General features: G+C 41.8%; 1 protein-coding gene across 4 annotated transcripts; it reads left to right on the top strand.

Annotated features, from left to right (window-relative positions):
• Window positions 1-213: 213 nt before the first annotated feature.
• CBX3 (chromobox 3) lies at window positions 214-14980 on the top strand. Of its 4 annotated transcripts, XM_083405231.1 has the most exons (7): window positions 214-352; window positions 2028-2078; window positions 2284-2346; window positions 8176-8318; window positions 9698-9863; window positions 10564-10658; window positions 11771-14980. In XM_083405231.1, exons 4-7 carry the CDS (start codon window positions 8182-8184, stop codon window positions 11895-11897), a joined length of 525 nt encoding a protein of 174 aa, XP_083261357.1. In that variant the 5' UTR covers window positions 214-352; window positions 2028-2078; window positions 2284-2346; window positions 8176-8181; the 3' UTR covers window positions 11898-14980. The 4 variants fall into 4 exon arrangements, with proteins under 4 accessions (XP_083261357.1, XP_083261355.1, XP_083261358.1 ...); XM_083405229.1 differs by lacking the exon at window positions 2284-2346; XM_083405230.1 differs by lacking the exons at window positions 214-352; window positions 2284-2346 and adding an exon at window positions 423-573.
• The last annotated feature ends 7026 nt before the right edge of the window (window positions 14981-22006 follow it).

Raw genomic sequence — 22006 nt, 5'->3', positions numbered from 1 at the left:
GCAATGGAAGTGTGTGAAGCGGCTAACGACTGCGCGGGCGGCGGCGGCGGCGGTGACGACGTCGGCAGCGGCGCAGCAGCGAAGGGCGGGAACGAAAGAGGGCGGAGCCTCTGCTTCCTCGCGCAGCGGCGCTGAGGGGAAAAAAAAAAAACCTGCCCAGCCCCCCTCCGCGCTCCCGCCCTTGGCTGCGGCTCCCTCCCCGCCCCCCTCCTTTTTCCCTCCCTGCCCTTCCGCCTCGCGCGCGCGCTCCCCGCCCCCTCAGATGTAGCTGCTGCTGTTGCCGCCGCCTCAGTGCGCGCCGGGAGCCAGGAGACTTCGCGGGAGCCGAGCGCCGCTGTGCCCACCATTGGAAGTCCGTATCTTTCGCTTTCTTCACCCCCCCTCGCCTCACTTTCCTATCTCCTCCCCCCCTCTTCTAACGGCCGTTCGGAATAGCAGGACGGCGAGGGGTGGGAGGGAAACCAGGGCGCCTCTCTTCTTTCCCTCGTTATTAGGATTATGTTTTATGTAACTCTGTGAGGGAGGCTCAGGCGTGGCCGCTTTCCCTTCCCCACCCCGCTCCTCCCGCCTCAGGTTTGGGCCGCCGCCGTTTCTTCCCGCGTCTTGTGGGGGCCTTAAAAAAAAAAAAAAATTCTCCTACCAGCTAGGCCTTTCCCACCCCCGAACCCGCTTTTGGGGGCTATTTGTTTGTAGATTGAGGTGGGGGGTGGGGAAGAGGACGATGACCACGCATCCCCGCCTCGGGCCTTCACTTCTGAAGTTTAAAAATCGCTTGCTCCCTAGTTGGTGTCTTAATGGGGATTGTAGCCGGGGGGCTGTTTCTCACTCCGCTCCCGCTTTTTTCCCCCTCAAAAAAAAGGAAAAGAATCAGCAAACGGTGATGGGGGGAGGAGGAGGCACAGGCCGCGAACAAAGCAGAGCTCAGAAGCGTGGACTTCTATAGATCTATAGATATAGATGAAGGTTCAGTGCCTTGGATGGGGGTGGCGTTGGGGTTGCAGATGGGGGTCAAAGCGTGGCGGTGTCTTTTCAAGCTCGTCGAAGAGAGGAGGCGGCGACGGCGGCAGGAAGTCGTCCTGCACGACGCGGTGATATGGCGCTTTCCACCGCAGCCGATTCTGCATCTTTGCCTTCTCATGTTCTTGGTGATGGGAGAGGCCCGTTTGGGTCTGCTTTCCTTCCCCCTTGCGCGCTCACCTCGTGCTATTAAGACCTATTTTAGCTTTCATTTCTTTGCAACAGGCCTTTGTTGCTCTCGCATTCCGGGATTCTTTTCTTTACTTTCTCCTAAATGGAAGCACGATTGGCCTGGCTTGAAATTGTCTATGATATCTTATCTCCTGCAAGGTGGTGGTGGGAGGCGCTCAGGATTGCTGAGTGCAAGAGAGCTGCGGGGGAGGAGGGAGGGGGTTGGCCTCTCCTTTGCTTTGCTGAATCTCATGGCTGTGATGCTACTTTTATAGCTCTGCAGAGGAAACGCCATGAATCAGAACTGCAGAATTTGAGAAAGTATTTTGTATTTACTTATCTAATGTTTTGGAATTGGCAAAATGTTTTATTGTACAGTTTATGTGTAAAGTTATGTGTCAAAAGGTGCAGTGGTCACCTATATAGTAGATGTACTGCTGATTAATAGACTAATCCTGAATCTTCTTGAATGGTTGCATCTACCACTGATCTAAGTACATACAAATGGATTCAGGATTCTGTAATATACCTTACAGTTGAAGATTTTATTTCATTATAACTTGTTGTCTTAGAGATTTTTAAAATAACAAGTTCCTTCAAACTTTTTTTTTAGTGCTAACTCAGGATGTGTGAGATTTGACTAGTGAAAAGGCATATAATGTATTGTAGGTAACTGTTATTCCAAATAATAACTAGCATAATGGAGGCTTAATTTCATACTCTATTAATGTACTTGAAATAGTTTTTTCCCCATCACCTGGATAGAAGAAGGACCATACTTGTACTGAGATGCCTTTCTCTGAGTAATGCAACATTCCTTTTGTCATGCATTTTTCTAGTAAAAGCTCAGCAAGTCTGCAATAAAAATGGCCACCAATAAATCTACATTGGTAAGTTCATGACCACCTAAAATATGTAAGGATTTTACCACCATATTTCTTCAGATTTATTAAGTTGGCATCTCTGTGTAAAAAGATACATCCACATCTCCCCTCCCCAGCATTATTTTCCAAAAAACACCAGACACTGAAAGTGGGTGATATCCAAATGACTTGGACTCATTTGGCTCAAGTAACATAAATCCGTTGATTTCAGTGCATCTTCTGAGTATGGCTGCATTGGATATCAACAAGTAAGGTTGCTGGAAACCACTCTGAGGTAAATTTTTATAGCAATGTGTTTTGTTATTGAAGCCTGATACATGATTCAATTCCTCACCTCTGTTTTATAGAGGTAATAATGTACGTTCCGCTTGAGGAAATGGTATTGCGTGGGTGGTAGATTGCAATCTATTTAAGAGGGCATGTGGTGGCATCTACTGCCAGTTCCAGTTTATATTAACAATTATATTGTGGTAGCAACATGCCTAAGGGACGTGGGTGGTTCTGTGGTCTAAACCACTGAGCCTCTTGGGCTTGCCTTTATCTTCACAGGTGGTAGGTATGTAAGCCATGGCTTGTTTGCATATGATCATTTAATATAACTGATCATGATTCCAGCACATACTAAAACACTTGACATAAGGTCAGAGTTGGAGGTCTTGGTTTAATTGAGGTTGTTTTCTAAACACTTGGATGCCTGGGACACAAGAGACCTGTTCAGGCATTAAAGCCTTTTGATGGTTGGACTCATGCAAAGGGGAGAGTGAGACACTTGCTGGCTCTGCTACCTGCACTGGTGCACAGCCTCCACACCTTGTGTAAGGTGTAATGTGAATTAGAACCCTGCACATGAGGAGCACAAGTACTGCAGACCTTTGTCCTCCAATGTGGGGAGGGGAGGGGCGGGCAGGGCAGAAGAGGCAGGTCCCTGGTGCCCCCTAATTTCCAGAGTTCTGATGCATGAATAAGGCTTAGTTATATTTTCCCTTCTGAATTAACTGTCACCCTTCATTCTTACACTTAAAATGATAAATATATACGTGCTTCCTGGATCTGCACCTTGAAAATTTGGCACATGTTTTTTGCAACTACAGTGGGACCTCTGGTTGCGAACGGGATCCATTCCAGAGCCCCATTCGCAACCTGCGTCTGCGTACGCACGGGTCATGATTCACCGCTTCTGCACATGACGTCATTTTGCGCGTCTGCGCACATGTGAGTGGCAAAACCCAGAAGTAACTCTTTCTGGGTCGCCACGGGACACAACTTGAAAAAACGTATCATGAAGCAAACATAACAAGAGGTACGACTGTACAGGTTGGTGGCCTGCCCGCTTATTGCCTGTGTTCACTCAGTCAAGGATGAAGCTGCTTTTCTAAGCAGTAGGAATATTTTTGGGAATTCCCGTGCTTTAGTTAACTTTGTAGCATAATCCAGTACTATTCAAAGTGGTGGTCCTTGATCAGCTGCTGATCCATGGCTACTCCACCATAGTCCAGGTTGGGATGCTTCAGGGACCAGGTAAGATATTGGTCCCTGGCACATGGAATTGGGAAATGTTGCCCATCCACCACATCAGATAGTTTGAGAAGCACTGACATAATAGACATCCTTCCTCACTCTTGCAAGCTTAATGCAACTTGAGGGAAGATCATGTGCTTCTCTAGATCCTAGTTGAAGGTGATCGTTAGAATGGCTATGGTCCTACAAGATGTAGCATGTGTCACCAACTGCACAAATTAGTCCCTTTTACCTCTGGAGCTGGAGAAAGAAGCTAGAATGATTTGCATAGTAACAAATGTACACTGAGTTCCTTGGCTTCCTAGCACCCAAATGAATTCTAACTTTCCTCCCTTCCACGTTTGCAGCCAGAAGGGAAGAGAAGTCAGTGTCCCCAAGTAGCACTGTGTGTCTGAAGCACTTTCAGGTATATTGTCCCCATCGCTTTTTGGAGCTGGGGAAGCAGCACTAGGGATAATTTCTGGCCTCAAGCAGAACTACAGAGCAAGGTGAGGTACCAACAGCTCAGTTCTGTGCAGATCTACTCTGTGGTAAGTCCCATGGACTTAGATGAGGAACTGCTAGATAACTGAGGCCAGGCCAGCCAACACTTAGGGACTTGTGATCATGCAGTCCGATGCATCATTCTTTTTTCCCTGGGATAATGTTTTGCTGCACATATATTACTAAAGAGAGGAGAGAATCAGTGCTGCCTTTGCCCCTCCTCATTCTACCAAGTATGGAACAAGGATGCAGCCAACATAGTAGCTTCATTTTTCAAGGTACACTTCAGCCCCTCTCCTGGAGCAGTATTGGCCCTTGGCATGCAATTTAGAAGGTGCTGAACTAGGAGTACAGTATAATCAAATAGTTCCTGAGAGAGGAAAGTGATCTCTTAAGACAGGTGGCAATGGGAATTCAATAGTAAAAATTAGTTGTGTCTGTAAGATTCAATAAGTAAATTTAGAGATGTAGTGTTTCTAGAAATTTGGAGTTATGGAGAAAAAATACTGATTTTTTGTTTGGGAAAATGGAATTCAGTGGGGACGGGTTAAATATGGACGCAATACTGGGTTTGCTGTCAAACCTATGCTTATTTTACTGTTTTAAGAACATAAAATTCATCATTGATCTATCAGTTGTCCTATTTAGTGTATTTATTAAATTACATATCAATCCAAGGGATGTTTACGCAGAAAACACACCCATTTGGTTTTACTCCCAGGTGAGGAGACAGGAAATGGAAGAGACAAGTTCTGGCGCTATTTATTTTGTTATTGCTCTTCACATTTCAGAGTTTAAAACTCCTTCAGGAGCTGTAAAAAAATTGGATCTCCAAAAACATTGAATTCTGAACTTAAGCTTTAAAACAAACAAAACAGTTTCAAACAGGCTGTGAAGGTTGTAAATTAACAGAAATTTCTCTCTGTGTCTCTGCATGATACTCCCATCATTCCCGATAGCAGTATTCCATACAGAAAGAAAATTCTGGGATTTTCACAGAACAATGCTTTTGGGGAACCTAGAAATTTGCAAGTGTTTACAGCTCCTAAATGAGTGCTTAACTCCTTACAATGCATGCTATTGCCCAGTAAGCACTGGGTCTTGTGTGCTTTTTCTGGCTCATCATGGTGCTTCCTGCTCACACATAGGATTGCATCTCTAAAAGTATTGGTGCATTTAACTAATTTCAAAGAGTAGATGATAGAGTTTTTTCAGTGTTCCCCAAAAATTTTCCTTTGGGAGGGGAGAAGGAGGAGACAGATAATGTCCCCATTCAATAGTTCTCAGCTTTTTTCCATTTGCTTTCACATATCTATCTACAGTATAGGTCTTACGTAATATATTATTACATTGTACAATGGTATGCCATTATTAGTATGCATAAATTTTAATTATGCATCAGTTCCTTAAAAATACGCTGGGAATATTTTTAAAAAATAAATCTAGATCAACAGTTGAGCTTTTAACCGAGGGTGCTATTTGAAAATTGAGAACTCATTGTATCAGTGCATGGTTTCTAAGGAAGGGATAACATGAACTGCATATCCCTCCACTCTGCCAAGAGCTTAAAATACTGTAGGTCTGTTTGACAGACTGGTGTATGCCCCCTCCTCACATGCAAGATTGGACATGAATGATCAGCTGTATAAAGCTACATAAAGCTGAATTTCAAATGGTGGGTGGGAAATACTCACTTGGATGTGGGGAGTGTCAATGCAGAGACTTAATTAGTAATATGGCATGCATATATTCGTAAACTTTTGATTTCTTTTGTGCTTTATTCCAAATGTTTTCAGGGATATGACAGTATAACTGCACAAGTAGGTTGCTAGTTTTGTATTATCTCCAAAATTCCCATAGTTAGAGAGGAAACAATCCCCACACACTGGCAGTCTTAACTGCTGGAAACTGTCTCCACATATTCACATTCCCTTGGTAATCTTGGTAGCACTTGGAGGGCAAGAGACATTAACATTGCCTGTTTGGGCATATTATGTGCAATGTTCTTGTACATATGTATTTTTTTTCATTTCTGCCATACCCATTTTGAATAGATGATTTCCTATATCATAACTCTGTCAAGCTGTTTTTGACACTTAACTGAGTATCAAAAGACATTTGCCATCTGGCACTCAAGAAAAGAAAGTATATTATTATGGAGCTGACAGAACATGGGGTTTCTGAATCATGGCCATTTCTTCCTTCAATCTAGTTTTCTCCAAAGGATTGTTTGGTGATCAATATACAACATGATTTCCTCATATTTGTTATTTTGAATGCCTAAGGACAGAGTTAGAAACTGAGATATGAGAGCTAGGAGCTAAAGGGCACCTTAAACCTAAGTTATTGGCACAACAACAGAATATCTCAGTGCGCGTTTTATAACAAGAATACAAAGCTGAAAATGAATGAACTGCAGCTAAAATATTACGTTCATTTTTCACATGGTCTAGGCCAGGGATGTCCAACTCCCAAGAGACTGTGATCTACTCCCGTGGGGGGGGGTGGCTGGCAGTGATCTAACCATTTTAGGGGGGCAGGTCAGACTTCTAAGTGTGCAAAATTAAAATAAATTGCTCACCAATGACAGCTGCTAAGAGACAAATGCAGTGCTACAGCAGACAACAGAGGAACACACACTAAAGACGATGCAGGGAAAGACCATGGGGGAGGGGGTGGAGACATAATTCTAAACAAGGCGAGCAATAGGGATCCCGTGATCGATCGACAACGATCATCTGGGGATCGATCTGTCGATCACGGTTGACCAGTTGGACACCCCTGATCTAGTCCTTCCCCTGCCCACCCCCTAATACTCTTAAGAGGGTCTCTCCTCCAATCTTCAGAGAGTAGTTGGAAGTGGAAAGGCAGAAAAAGGTCCTTCTTTCCTTCTACTCTGTAGTTTTAATGTGAAGTCTTAGGGGCAGTACTGTGCCCATAGCTCAGAAACTGCTTGCACTAATGAAATTACCTGTCACAAAATGCGCCTGAACAATAGGAGTTTCGAACACTGCCTAAGGAGTGCTTCCAAAACTGTCTGCTATTCTGCACTTGACTCTTGAACTGCAGCATTTTTAGCATGAAACTAATATACTGGTTTCAAGCCAATGCATAGGGAAAATTTGGGAAAATAATCCTGTTACACTAAATTGTGCATTACTGAAGTTGGAATGCTTTGAGGATGATGTGGATGTAGTACTTTGTTATCTGAATGTTTGGCTGTTAAGTGGAGCTTAAATTAAAGTGATTTTCAGTCTTATTTAAAGTGTGCTGTGCTTGATTTATAAAGTTCCAGCAATGCAATAGGCGTTTGTATTAGTGAACGGTAAACACAAAGTTTCAACCGAGCTTTATCAAGAGCAACTCTGAAACTTTTGCACAAGTATGTTTTTGCACATGTATGTTCTGCTGTCTATAATGAAAGTCAAAATCATGCATGGATGTAATTGTTAAATAAATGTTTCAGATTTAGCATCTGAAAAATGCTCAAGCTGCTATTAACTTTGTTGAATTGCTATTAACAAGGCATATATAACTCACCGGTCTTCAACTAATGGCTCAGGACCCACTACTGGGTTGCTAACTGATCAAAAGTGGCTTGCAGCAGCAGCACTACCACAATATAAAGTGAAAATTTTGCCATTTGTAGTAAAATTTAAGAAATGGGTTCCCAAATGAATGTTTCAGCTGAAGGTAGGCCCCAGGTCTGAAAAAGTTGAAGACTATTAGTCTAACATATATGCAAGTAATTAAAAAAGCTAAAGAAACTCATCCTTCTATCTTCTGTGTGCCATCCCAAAATTCTTTTTAAAGCTTACTTTTTATACAATATATTTTAATACCCATCTGTAGAAAGCGAATGGCAATAAGCTGTTTGGAACAAAATAGCAAACAATTATTTCAAACAAAAGGATTTAGAATTCATTGCAAAAGAGATTTGGAATTAACTTCATTGACCCAGAAGGGTTCTTTTTACAATAATTTGTTCTCTCACTGAGCAAAATACGAAATTTTCCATGAGAATTGATAAGTCCTGTAGACCTAGAATCGAATAGTAGTATAACTGTTAAAATACATCTTTTCAAATGATTTTGTTTTGTAGCATAAAATGGGGAAAAAGCAGAATGGCAAAGGCAAAAAAGTTGAAGAAACAGAGCCTGAAGAATTCGTTGTGGAGAAAGTCCTGGACAGGCGTGTAGTTAATGGCAAGGTTGAGTACTTCTTGAAATGGAAAGGATTTACTGAGTAAGGAGCTTCATCCAGAACTACTATTTTCTGTGCTTGGTTGGTTGGGGTTGTAGGCCACAATTCCATGTGTAGAGCTGAAAACATTTTGAAAGAATCACTTTTCCCTGTAAATCTCTGACTTGCCTGTTTAGAAATGATTTAAATTAATAATAGCTGTGTGGTGGGCTGCAGTAAAAAAAATAAAAACAGCTCTGGCTGTGTGGACTCCTTCAGCCCATGGTACTGATGGCAATACCTCCCTTCACTATTGGCAGTATGTGTCATTTGACACCCGACTGTAACTACATTGGTACCTCAGGTTACAGACTCCACTAACCCAGAAATAGTACCTCGGGTTAAGAACTTTGCTTCAGGATGAGAACAGAAATTGCACAGCGGCAGTGGGAGGCCCTATTAGTTAAAGTGGTACCTCGGGTTAAGAACAGTTTCAGGTTAAGAGTGGACCTCCAGAAAGAATTAAGTTCTTAACTAGAGGTACCATTGTAATCCAAAAGCTGCTGATTGAACTAGAAATTAAAACTGAATTAATATAGTCAAGAACCATGCTGCCATCTTTGTTAACACACATTAGTCACTTTAGAAAAGGTTACAAATCTTAACTACAAAAACAATCTGCTTTTTTCTTCTCAGTCAATTCTATACATCTTGCTGAAAATGTTTCTTAGTGTACTGGTCCTTGCTGAGTGCAAGACCTCTTCTCTCACCCCATCTAGTTTGCAAGGTTTTATAAAGTGTAACATGGTCTCTCCCAGTTGTGCATAATTAACAAGCATATGTTTTTCTAGAACCTTGCTTTGTTATTGAGCTAAACATGCTACTTCTTTACTATAAATAGCAATATAGCAGCATAGACCAAAGTAAGCATTCCAAGGTTTTCAAAAAGAAAAATCCAGAAGAGTATTGATTCATTTCTCTCTGTCACTTGTGAAAGACTAGAAACTCAGCCTAAGTCTAGAAACACCCAAAAAATTATTTGTCATTGTGTGCAATTCTGCATGTTTGCAAACTGAACATTACTATAGGGCTCAATTGACCTATATAGCATTGCTTATGTTACTATTTGTGGACTCTGAAATAATAATTCAGCTCATTTAACAAACCTTACTGTCTACATCTGGGTAACCCATGACCATTTTTCGATAATCTTAAGTCTAAATGATTGCACACAAGTAGGTTGGAAATATTTTTACAGAATCTGTTGTGACCCAAGTTGGCCCACATAAAATTAAATTGCAGAGAAATATGACTTCAGTGTCTTTAATAACTGAGCACAATTTAGCATTTTGTTAGGGTGGGTGGTTTGACTTTATAGAGTTTGGCTATCTGATCCGGATTTCTAATTCCTTCCATTCCTTTTTTCATGAATTTTGTTTTAGTGCCGATAACACATGGGAACCAGAAGAAAACTTGGATTGTCCAGAGTTAATAGAAGCTTTTCTGAGTTCCCAGAAAGCTGGTAAAGAAAAAACAGAGGGCGCCAAAAGAAAATCTCTTTCTGATAGTGAGTCTGATGACAGCAAATCAAAGAAAAAAAGAGAGTCTGTAAGTTGGATTGGTGTTTGGATTTCTCCTAAAATACATTGATGAGGTGTAGTGGTTAGTGTGTTGGACTAGGGTCAGGAACACCCAGGTTCAAATGCCTGTTCCGCCGTGCTACTCATCTCAACCTATTTCATGGCGTTGGGAAGATGCCCTGCAGGTGTGGGAGGAGCAGGTGTGCTAGGCATGGTGGTGACCTGGTGGATGGGATACAACTTCCATCATCCTATCCAATGGTCATGATTGCAGTACTGGGGAGTTTTGAGCCCGACAAAATCTGGAAGGCTATAGGCTCCCTATTCCTGATATAACATATCCTCGGTTCCTTGAACAAAGGTTGGTATAACATCATAATATAGTGGTTAGCCATGCAGCTTTTAACATGTGATGAATACAAACTTTAGTATCTCCTAAGAGCTGTTATAGCGCAGTTTTGCAAGCTTCTTGTACTAAGTTACATCTTGGTAGCCTCTTTAACATTCAGTCTGAAAAGTTTCTAAAAATGCCTTCTGATCTGCAGAAAGTTAATTCTTTAGTACTGTGAAGTTATCAGTATGTTCATGGAAAGTGAAATGAAACAATTGATGGGTAAAATTTTTTGCTGACATTCTGGAAGACCTTTGAGGGGATTTGTGTGTTCTATGGCAGCTTTTCTACAATAGTTGGAACGTATTTAAATGTTACTCCATATTTAATCAAACAGGTTGATAAACCCAGGGGATTTGCAAGAGGTCTTGATCCTGAGCGAATAATTGGAGCCACAGACAGTAGTGGGGAACTTATGTTTCTTATGAAATGGTAAGTGGTGGAATGGAAATTTCAGCAGCAGTGCAAAGTGTATCTTAGACTGAACTTGATAAAGAATATAATTTTTCTGTTATAAACTGACTAATAGGATGTAAAGACTATTGGTGGTTGGGTTAGTCCTCCCTCTGAGCATTGGTAATTCTGGTCCTTTACTACTTAAGGAGTTTAGAAAACTTAAGGGCACTCTTGTTGCCATTTAGTACCAAACTAACTAGTACTAGGCTTTAAACTGAAGAGAGCCCTAGCCTGTTTTGTTACCACCTCTATCAAACTTAAACCACTATTGCTGTTATTTAGTTTTTACTGTACTTTTATGTATGATTATTTAAATTGTTACAGTTTAAGACTGAATTTCTACTCCAAAGACCACAGCTACACACTTGCAGCTCAGTTTTATTCATGTGTTCTTGAAACAAAGGCCTACTTACTCCTGCAGCATTAGCAGCTACATTCAGAAATCTCCCCCAACAGTTACTATTGACTGCTTTACCTCTCAGTTCCAATTGACTGCTTTACTGATTGTGTAAGATACCCAGTGAACAGCAGCTTAGGTTTTGTTACAAATGGGAAGAGATACCTAGTATGCCCTTTGAAGAGCTGCTACTGCCCCAGATTCTCAGTTCAGCAAACTTTGAATAATTAGAGCAGGAATTCTGAATTCCTTTGACCCTTTTAATGATAAGTCTATGACAGGGGTCAGCAGCCTTTTTCAGCCGTGGGCCGATCCACTGTCCCTAAGACCATGTGATGGGCCGGACTATATTTTTTTTGGGGGGGGGTGAACAAATGCCTATGCCCCACAAATAACCCAGAGATGCATTTTAAATAAAAGGACACATTCTAATCATGTAAAAACACAATGATTCCCGGACCGTCCGTGGGCCGGATTGAGAAGGTGATTGGGCCGCATACACCCCTGGTCTATGATAATCATGTGCATGCTTGCCTGGGAATAAAGGTCTGCTGCATTAAATCAGACAAACTTTTGCATAAATATATCTAGGATTGGGTTGTGTGCATAACTACTACTGAAAAGGTCGAGTAGCGGTACTTCAGACTGCAGGCTCACGAAATCCTGAATGCATGTTCTTTTCTTAAAACAGGAAAGATTCTGATGAAGCAGACCTGGTGCTCGCCAAAGAAGCAAATGTTAAATGCCCTCAGATTGTAATTGCTTTTTATGAAGAACGACTAACCTGGCACTCATGCCCAGAGGATGAAGCGCAATAATTGTTTGGATTATCCCCCTCCCCCCCTTTTTTTATATATGTATGACTATAACTTACCAGAAATGTTGAAAGCTACGTTTTACTGAGACAAGTTTGATTATTTTTGAAGTAATGTGTTTTGCATAAACAGAAAGAAAAAAAGAGTTTGTGCTATTTGCTTTGTTTTATTACAGGAGAACATTTGGTACTGCTTTCTTCATTTTAGGCAAAGTGTTTTATAAAACTTGATAGTTAATAGTGAACCCTAATGGCAGATTGATCAAATTCACAAGTGTTTTTGTAGTTCTATACGACTGTTGTGCATGCATCTTTCCCCCAGTTTAGTCCTTTCAAGTCTTTAGTATTTGTGGCTACTTGGTTCTAAAGGGACCAGGTAAAAACTTTATAGTAAGTGGAAGGTGCAGACTGTATATTATTTACTTTATTGTAAATACTGGTGAACACTTATCAATAAAATAGTTTTATATTATTGTTCCTTGTTTTCCAAACAGTGATAAGCTTAAAAATCTACAGAAAAATAGCATCCTCCAATAAAAGCACTGGTACAACGTTCACCAAGCAGAATTACTGCAATGAGATTTTGCATGATCCTTATTGTTTTGCCCACAACTTTCCTTGGCTTGCGTCTTAGAATAAACTAACTTTTGTTTTGAGGTGGCCATACAAATCTCCAGTAGCATGCTTTCAAGTTTGACCCAACTGGATCATGAGCAATATTACATTTCTCAGTTTCTAGAAGGTCAATGTCCAGACTTGGTTGCCATTTCTCCAGTCAAAGCAATTTGGTTTCTAAGGTGTATACACCGGATTGAGATGAGTTTGACATAAGTGTGTGAGAGGATACAAAGCCATGTTTTTACCTAGGGCCATACTACAGACTGCTCTGACATGATGTGTGCAACACAACAGCATAGCTCAGCTAGTTAGAGCATGGTGCTGATAACACCAAGGTTGCAGGTTTGATCCCCGTACCTGCATTGCAGGGGGTTGGACTAGATGACCCTCAGGGTCCCTTCCAACTCTGATTCTATGCAATATGGGCTAGTTCCTAAAAACATACCAATTGTTGATTTTGTGCAGTGACTTCATGAGAAACAACCCAGTATGTATAATAGTGCTGTGAAAATGACTTTTTTCTAAAGTGAGCTAAACTCACTGTCTCTCGCTGCTGATTTAACTGCAGGTGGAGCAAATTTCTGGATGCTCTTTTGCCTTGCATTACAGAAGAAGTGTATACCTAAGTTCACATATGGCCTTTACACAGTACAGTCACACCTTGGAATTTGAACAGCTTTATCGCTGAGCATTTTGGCTCCCGGATGATTGAAAACCGGAAATGATTGTTCCGGTGTTCAAACGTTCTTTTGGAAGCTGAACGTCCAGTGGGGCTTCCGCAGTGATTGGCTGCAGGAGCTTCTTGTGGGCAATCGGAAGCCACGCCTTGGTTCCCAAATGTTTTGGAAGTCGAACTGACTTCCGGAACGGATTCTGTTCGACTTCCAAGGTATGTCTGTATATATGAATAGCAATTTTGAATAGTTCCCTCCTTTACACGCACATGGAAATACTAGCAATGTTTATATACACACACACGTGTATAAATATATAATTTGGCCATTCAAGCCACTGATACAGTAGCTTTATGTTTTCTAATTCATTGAATTGTAATCACAACAAAGGGGCTGCATACAATGGCTGAATCATTATATCCCCTGCCAGTCTGTCTTGTCCATATGATGGTATTCTTCCAATATTATAATGGTGTGAAGAAGAGAGCTGGATTGCACTCATGCAGGTAGAACTATCTATTGAAACTTTTACATAGGCCACAGCAGAGGGAAAAGTCTGAAGAGGGGAACCTGTTGTATACATGTGGATTTCTTGTATAATTTTGAACCCTGTGTTCTTATGGTTCTTAATCATACTGACCTCTCTTCAGACCCCACCAGTGTAGAATATGGCAGAGATGTGATGAGGCAGCACCATTGCAGTCCTTTTCTTTACATGATTATAATTGTATTATGGGATGAATGCAACTGATAAAACTAAATTATTATTTTTTAAGTAATAAAATATTTTTTTAAATGGGGATAATCACCATCATAAAGCTGTTATGTATTCCTCTTCTGCAGGTGATTATTCATCATAAGCTGTCTTTACTGAGCAGGTTCCCCAATGCACTGGTGTTACAGGAGTTGTACTGGTCCTATTTTTAAAATGGCATTCCATAAAATGCAGCAAAACCATTAGCCATAGAAATTGGGTTTCACCTATTTTTAGGATTGGTAGGTAATTGGCAGTTTTTGAAATAAAACTTGTTCCAGTCTCAATCTTGATAATATTCAATCAACATGATCATTTGAGAAAACAACTTTATTTTCTTTTTTAATAATACTGTAGCATATTAGGACCAAAATGCATACTAGGGTGTCAGGGATTTACCTGCTAGTATGCACAGAATTTTCTTGGTAAGGATAGAATAAGCAACAAATAAATTCATGTAAAAAAAATAAAACATCACTAATGCTGAAATGAGAGTGTTTAAATTTCAAGATGCCAACTTTACAATAGCAACTAAATTTAAAAGGAGCTGTGCACAGGGCAGTGAAAAGTTTTTGAGATACCTGGACTGCCACTAAATACCAGCTTCCTAGTAGGCATTTTCATCTGCATTGCTACAGTCAGAAAAGGAAAGGATGCATCCAGTTCCTTATCTTTAGGGAAGCTTTCTATTGATTCAATGTGTTACTGCTAGATGGGAAGATTACTGTAACTGGAGATGTAGTAAACTTAACAGTCTGAAGCCCCTTGGAATACAAGGTGATAAATGTGAGCTTTTTTTTACTGACTTAAGTATTATTGTGCTTTCCCTTGTCGGGTCAGTACATGAGCTGGTTTTAACAAGAATTCTCAAAACTGGTCAAAGCGAGCTACAATGCATCAAGTATCTCAGAAGTGATAAAATGGCTAGAATGGAACCTTTCATTTATGAGACAATTGAGTCTTCTAAATAATGGTATTGGAAAAAATAAGGTTTTCATATGTGGAATTGACTCCCTACATTTCAATAAAACATTTCCTTGCTCCTGTTGTTGCTCCCATCCTTATTTTTCCCTGTCTTTTGGTGCTGCCCAACAGTGTTCGTGTTGCAGATATATATGCTTTGGGACCCAGACCTTAAGAGTGTATGAATGAATTGGTTTTACAAGTGAGTAGGTGAAAGTTGTGTGCGAGTAACCTGCTTGCTGTGTGCACAGAGATTAATTCCATCCATCTTGGAACAGGATACCTTCCTAAAACGCCATCTCCCATATTTTAGTGTCATTCAAAAGTCCTGTTCCGCTTCAGCATCTGCAGTTTCAAACCTGGCTAGTTGGGGGGGGGGGGTAGGGTGGACGGACAGGGAAGGCTTCACATTTCTAGATGGCAGGGGGCATGAATAAAAATCACATTCTTTTTGTGAACATGGAAAGGAAAAGCTATCTTGGCCACGGCATCTGTATAGTTTTCAATCTCTGGATGATAATTCATTATTTGCTGTAAGTTACACAGGTGAGTGGCTGTTGCAGAGATAGGCTTGGGCCATACTGGTAAAGACTTAATTCTGCAACACCAGATAATTTACAGTTCTTCCCCTCCAGCCTTTGAATTAAATGGTAATTGCTACACAGTTGCTGCTTTCTGCGCATGCAGGCAAGCTCTCATTTGTGCATGTTACTCTGTTAAGTGCATTTGATCATGCAGGTTTGGGGAACTTTATGGTGATTTATCAAATAGTATCTTGTAGGATACTAACAGGCAACTAACATCTTGTTGAGCAATATCTGAGAACATAGCCTTATTTGTTAAATTACATTACCAATAATTTTAAAAAATATATTTTTGGTTTAAACTGGTGTTGCCCAAACTTGGGTCTCCAGTTATTGGACTACAGTTCCCATCATCCCTGACCACTGGTCCTGATAGCTAGGGATGATGGGAATTGTAGTCCAAAAACAGCTGGAGACCCAAGTTTGGGAAACACCAGTTTAAACCAAAATATTTCATGGCATCTGAATCCCTGCCCCCTCCTTGTTAAGACGGTTCATTTTTGTCCAGCTTTGTTCTTTCTAAAGCAAGGATCTGCCCATGGTACTGCATTATACGTATTCATCATGCAAAATAAATGGAAGCTGTTAATAGCCCTTTATGTTATTGCGCCTTCATTACAGATGCCCAGATCCTTTAAAATGTTGCACACTTCAGATCTGGGAGCGGGGAACGGTATTTGTGTGACGTTATTGATAATCTCCCATCCTGACATCTGGATGTCAAGGGCTGATTTTATAATGACTATGAGATAGGCAGAAGGCAAGCCAGCGTAAATCTTCATTTCTGACCGCACCCGCAGTCCTGGAAAGACTGCGTGCTGTAAAAGATGAATTGTTATCTTATTACGGAGAGAAGATCTGTTGATCTGACAAGTTCAAGGACCAACGATCATATTTCCAGCACCTCTCCCCACCCCCCTACCCGCTCCCATTGCTCTTTGCAGGACCGGCATTTCCGCATGCGCGATCTACTCTTACCGCTCCTTCCTCTGCGGCTGCTCCATCGCAAGCCCGACCAATAAGAGATCGCCTGCAATGACAGGAAGTAGGACCCTTCTCTTCCTAGATCTACTGCCGGAGCCTGAATTCACGTGCAACCCGGTCCCGTGCACGTTTGCTCAGCGGTGAAAGACACCGAAGTCTGTGGCGCCTACTCCCAAATAAATATACATAGGGGAGCAAGAAGAAGCCTGGATTTTATTTTATTTTTAAATGTTGCACCAAGCAAAGACAGAACGGGACTCAGGGGACGGCAGTTTAATCTTGGCAAACCATTGACTCGAAATAATGACTTTTAATCTATTTTTGCTCATGCTACAGAAACATCAGCAAGAAAATACGGTGCTAATGCTTTCAGAGTCTGTGAGCTTGGAGTTTACAGATAATTATTTACAATGCAGCAAGGGAAAGGCCCGCTAAGCAGTCTACACTACACTACTCTACACTACTGTAGTTGCTAATGCAAGCATTTTTTTGCTCTAATTTTAGTTTGTTTTCATTTTTGGACAGTTTTAAAGACAGTTGACTCAGCAGTGTTAATTGCAACTTACAAGCAAGGAGCATATCTGTTTTACTTTTATGTGGATTTAAATGGGCAGGCACTTATGAGAGCAGCTGCCTTGGCTTAGTGTTTCCTATGAGGGAAGGTTTTGTGTTTCTCCCCCTCACCTTTCCTCAGTTGGCAGCCAGAGTGTCCCACTGAATGAGAGACAATAAAAATCCCCTTTGAAATTTATTGCTACCGACCCCAATAGGATGAAAGTGAGATCTGGAGTCTTACACAGTACCAACCAGTCGTCAACAGGTTTACCATACCCATTGAGTCAATCACCCATCTCCTACTACCCTTCTGAGAAAAAACCCACCCCACCCTCCCACTTTATATAAGGGTCTGGTGAATTCTGTTTCAGTGCATCTGAACAAGTGTGCATGCACACGAAAGCTTATACTCAGAACAAATTTAGTTGGTCTCTTAGGTGCTACTGCACAATTTTATTTATTTATTTCCAGTACCAACATGGTCACCGCATTAGTTCAGACCCAAAATGCTTCATACAAAATCCTCTAAAACTCCATTTACAATTTTAATTCAGAAATCTATGCTGGACTATTGTGACTCAGCAACTGGAGCCCAGAGAGGTGGAGGATATTTATTTATTTCATAAAATTTCTATACCACTCGATTATAGGCAAAAGCCTCAGAGCTTTACTACTGCAGCAATAGGTAAAAAAAGTAAAGGACCCCTGGACGGTTAAGTCCAATCAAAGGTGACTGGGGTTGTGGTTCTCATCTCACTTTCAGGCCGAGGGAGCTGGCGTTTGTTCACAGACAGCTTTCTGGGTCATGTGACCAACATAACTAAACTGCTTCTGACACCATGATGGGAGCCAGAGAGCACAGAAACGCTCTCTTTACCTTCCCACCATAGCGGTACCTATTTATCTACTTGCACTGGTGTGCTTTTGAACTGCTAGGTTGGCAGGAGGTGGGACAGAGCAGCAGGAGCTCACCCCGTCACAGGGATTTGAACCGCCAACCTTCCAATCGGCAAGCCCAAGAGGCTCAGTGGTTTAGACCACAGTGCCACCAGCAATAAAGCAGGTTTGCTCAACAGAAAAACCTGACACTTTGAGGAAGAGAGCCGCATTTTCATCCAGATGTGTCTTGTTTACTGTCAGCGTTGGAAAGCTGGCTGGAACGTGTTGCTTGTTATCCTTTGCAACGAGCTATTTCAGCCGCATGACGGCAGATTCATTCATGGTAGGCAGTGCCAGCAGGTGGCACTCTTCATTAGAGTCAGGTCTTGCCATCCATTGGCACCCCAGTTGTTCTTCAACAGAGGCCTAGGTATACTTTGTGCTGGTGAAGAGGAAGACTCGCTGGAGATTTCAGGAGAGAAGTTCTGCTACCTGTTGATATACTTCTGGACAGAGCTGTTCTAAAATTCTTTTTTCAAAGTCAGTCGGTGGGGCAATATTTTATTACTTTTAGTCTGATATTTTTGTTCTAGACCTTTTGGGGCAGAGACATTTGAAGGCTTCCTCCTTTGTTTATATGTTGCATTTATACCCCAACTTTCCAGCAATGAGCACCGTCCCCTCTTCCTCATAGTCTTATGTTCACAGCACCCCTGTGAAGTAGGTGAGGCTGAGATACAATGAGTTGTCCACAATCACCCAGTGAGCTTCATCATGACTACATGGGAATTTGAGCCTGGGTTCCACCATAGTCCATCACTCTGACCTACATATTACAGAAGCCAGGGTTTGGTTGTAAATAGTCAGGAAAGTGTTGTTTTGGGGATACACCGTTAATAGTTTTCCCTGTACAGAGAAACAGAAGACTCATCATACTTCCAAAAGTAATTCTTTAATTATTTCTCATCATACTTCCATTTGTCTACAATGCAGCTAAATTAGGTATGATGTGAACTGTAGTCCAACAATATCTAGAGGACCTCAGGTCTGAAGAGCCCAGGGCCCTCAACTCTCTTTTAGGTGCTCTTTGTCCAACCAGCATGTAAGAAAAGGTTAGAGAGTTTCTTACTATTGCAACAGAGGAACTGTGGATCTGATTGTTCCAGTACTGTACCTAGTCATTAGATGCATTCCTCAGCAAAGTTAGACTGCATGGGACACTTGAGTTTAATCCCCTTCGAGACAAATAACTACCTGCATCAACTACCTGGTGAACAGGCCAAAAAGGTTTGCAGCTCCTTTGATCTCTTGGATGGCATTGTAAGTTGGAACTGGAAGAAGAAGAAGAAGAGGAGGAGGAGGAGGAGGAGTTTGGATTTGATATCCCGCTTTATCACTACCCTAAGGAGTCTCAAAGCAGCTAATATTATCCTTTCTCTTCCTCCCCCACAACAAACACTTTGTGAGGTGAGTGGGGCTGAGAGACTTCAGAGAAGTGTGACTGGCCCAAGGTCACCCAGCAGCTGCAGGTGGAGGAGCGGGGATGCGAACCCGGTTCACCAGATTACGAGTCTACCGCTCATAACCACTACACCACACTAGCCCACTTTGCTTCTGAAAGTATAGCAATGTTAGGGGCTGCAAACATACTTTATCTTTTCTCTGCGAAACTCATTCATTGGGGCCATCTGCATGACACTTCCTTGTCATTTACATAAATCTTAGGGTTGTATTGGAAATAACCAGGGAGTCAAATCAATCTAGATGTTCTGGATCAAAAATACTAAACATACAATCCATGGATTTTTTTGCTTAAAGGTTGGATTAATCAAACCAAACACTCTGAACTATTATTTCAAAGTTTAACCCTAACACGTCTAATTTTATGAAAATGTCACAAGCTAGCAGACCACATTCATATGTAGACCACATGGAATTATGAAGAAATGCCAGATGATAATTATGCTTAATGAATGAGTTGAAGACTTAGTAGACATATTGAAATTATGTGTTTATTTTACAATCATGTTTAAAAGTTCTTGTGGCCTTTACAGGAAATCATCTTACAGCACAGCATGTTCCTGATACCAGAAATATTATAGCGGAACAGCAATATGTTGTTTATCATGTGTATTCCACCACCATCACAGCTATCAGTGATCCCTGTGATTTGGGGGTGCTTTCTGGAATGAGGTGCCTATTGGACAGTGCCTTTGGGACCCCAAGGGTCATCTAGTCGAAACTCCTGCATTGCAAGAATCTCAGCTAAAGCATTCATGAGAGATGGCCATCTAACCTCTGCTTTAAAATCTCCAAGGAAGGAGACTCCATCACCTCCCAAGGGAGACCGTTCCACTGTCAAACAGCTCTTACCGTCAGAATTTTTTTCGGTATTTAATTGGAATCTCCTTGTAACTTGAAGCCATTGGTTCAAGTCCTACCCTCCAGAGCAGGATAAAACCAGCTTGCTCCATCCCTGAGCCCTGGTCTTGCTAGCTAGGGGTGATGGGAGTTGTAGTCCAAAAACAGTTGGAGACCCAGCTTTGGGAAACACTGCTCTAGGATCTACTATCATAGTCTCAAAAGATACACTGTTCGCTAATTATAACGAACCTTCTTCCTTCTTCTTCTTCTCTCATTCCCCTGATAATTAGTTGGCCGCTAAATATATCCATTTCATTGTTTATGGAATAGTCCATGGAACTACTGTGTGTGTGCATGCGTGGGGGAAATTCTTGCAGAGCTTTCCACTGTGTGAACCCTGCAACTTCAAGTGCGGATAGAATTAATCACACCCAAGTCTTTTAATAGAATATGGGCATCAAGGAACAGAACAGACTTATAGGAACAAAGAACCATAGAGTTGGAAGGGACCACGAGGGTCATCGAGTTCAACCCACTGCAATACAGGAATCTTTTGCCCAACGTGGGGCTCAAACCCATGACCCTGATACTAAGAGTCTCATGCTCTACCTGACTGAGCATTGATATTTCTAGTTCCGGCGGTGAGCAGATCTAATGGTTGCTTCTTCATGATACATTGTTGACTACGTTCCGGAAAAGATCAGAAGCCTGTGCTTTTGCGGAAAGTGCTGCTGCAAATTTCCAGTTCAGTGTCTCAAGCAAGACTGGTGAACAGCAGGAAGAGACTGGTGAACAGCAGGAAGCTTGTGAATTATACATAATAGAGCAGGTGGATGATAATTACAAGACAAATAACGTAGCGTGAAGAATTATGCGTGGTTCAAAGGATTGCTTCCAGCAGCCATTGTTTCAGGACCACACAATATGAGCTCTTCCTCATGCCACAATCGTTCTCTCTCTTATGCTCTCTCTCAAACACATATAAGCTTCAGACGACATTAGCATCCTTGTGTAATCAACCCCCCTTCCCCCCCCCCCAATATACCAAGGCAAGCGAGCAGATAGTTCTCTTTAAATCAAGCACATGAGAGCTTAGGTGGGGTTTTTCTTTCATTTGCTACGCCAATTTGACTCTTTCTAGCTGAGAGATAATGGAGTGCGCCTCTAGGGATGAACAGCACTGAAGTGAACTCCCTGAGGCACAACCCTGGGCAGTGTGTATGGAGGTCCTGGGATGCCCAGTTGACAAGACCCTCACACTCTATCGGCCTCACTGGTGTGGTCCAAAGGAAAGCAGAGCAATATGTTTGGCACCAGCTTTGCTGTAGGAGTTGTCAGAAGGAGGTGTACAAGACACTGTTGTAAACAAAATCTGCCCTTCTTCCCTTATGGGGTATCCAAGAGCCCTGATAGAGTCCTTAAGTGGGTTCTCTATTGGTAGGAGAAAATAACAGAGGCCAACCAGAGAATATTGAGAAGCAAAGCAGCTAGTAAGCCTGATCTTTATTAAAGCTGTTGCAACAGGGTGCTCCCCCCACACACAGGAGGACAGAGGAGGACCCAGAACCCAGGTGTGCCTGCCTGTATATAGACATTTTAAATTCCCCGCCCTGGAGCTCATGACCACCCCTCCATACATCATACATACATCACAGAAGGGGTGTAACCCAAAACCACCCCCCACAAACATCATACCTACATCACAGAAAAGGCGGTCTACAACAGAAATTTGAATGTT

This window comes from Podarcis tiliguerta, assembly GCF_965153285.1.
Source record: "Podarcis tiliguerta genome assembly, chromosome: 12".
NCBI lineage: Eukaryota > Metazoa > Chordata > Lepidosauria > Squamata > Lacertidae > Podarcis > Podarcis tiliguerta.
Note: the sequence above shows the minus strand (reverse complement) of the source record. Positions and strands in the feature narration are given on the sequence as shown.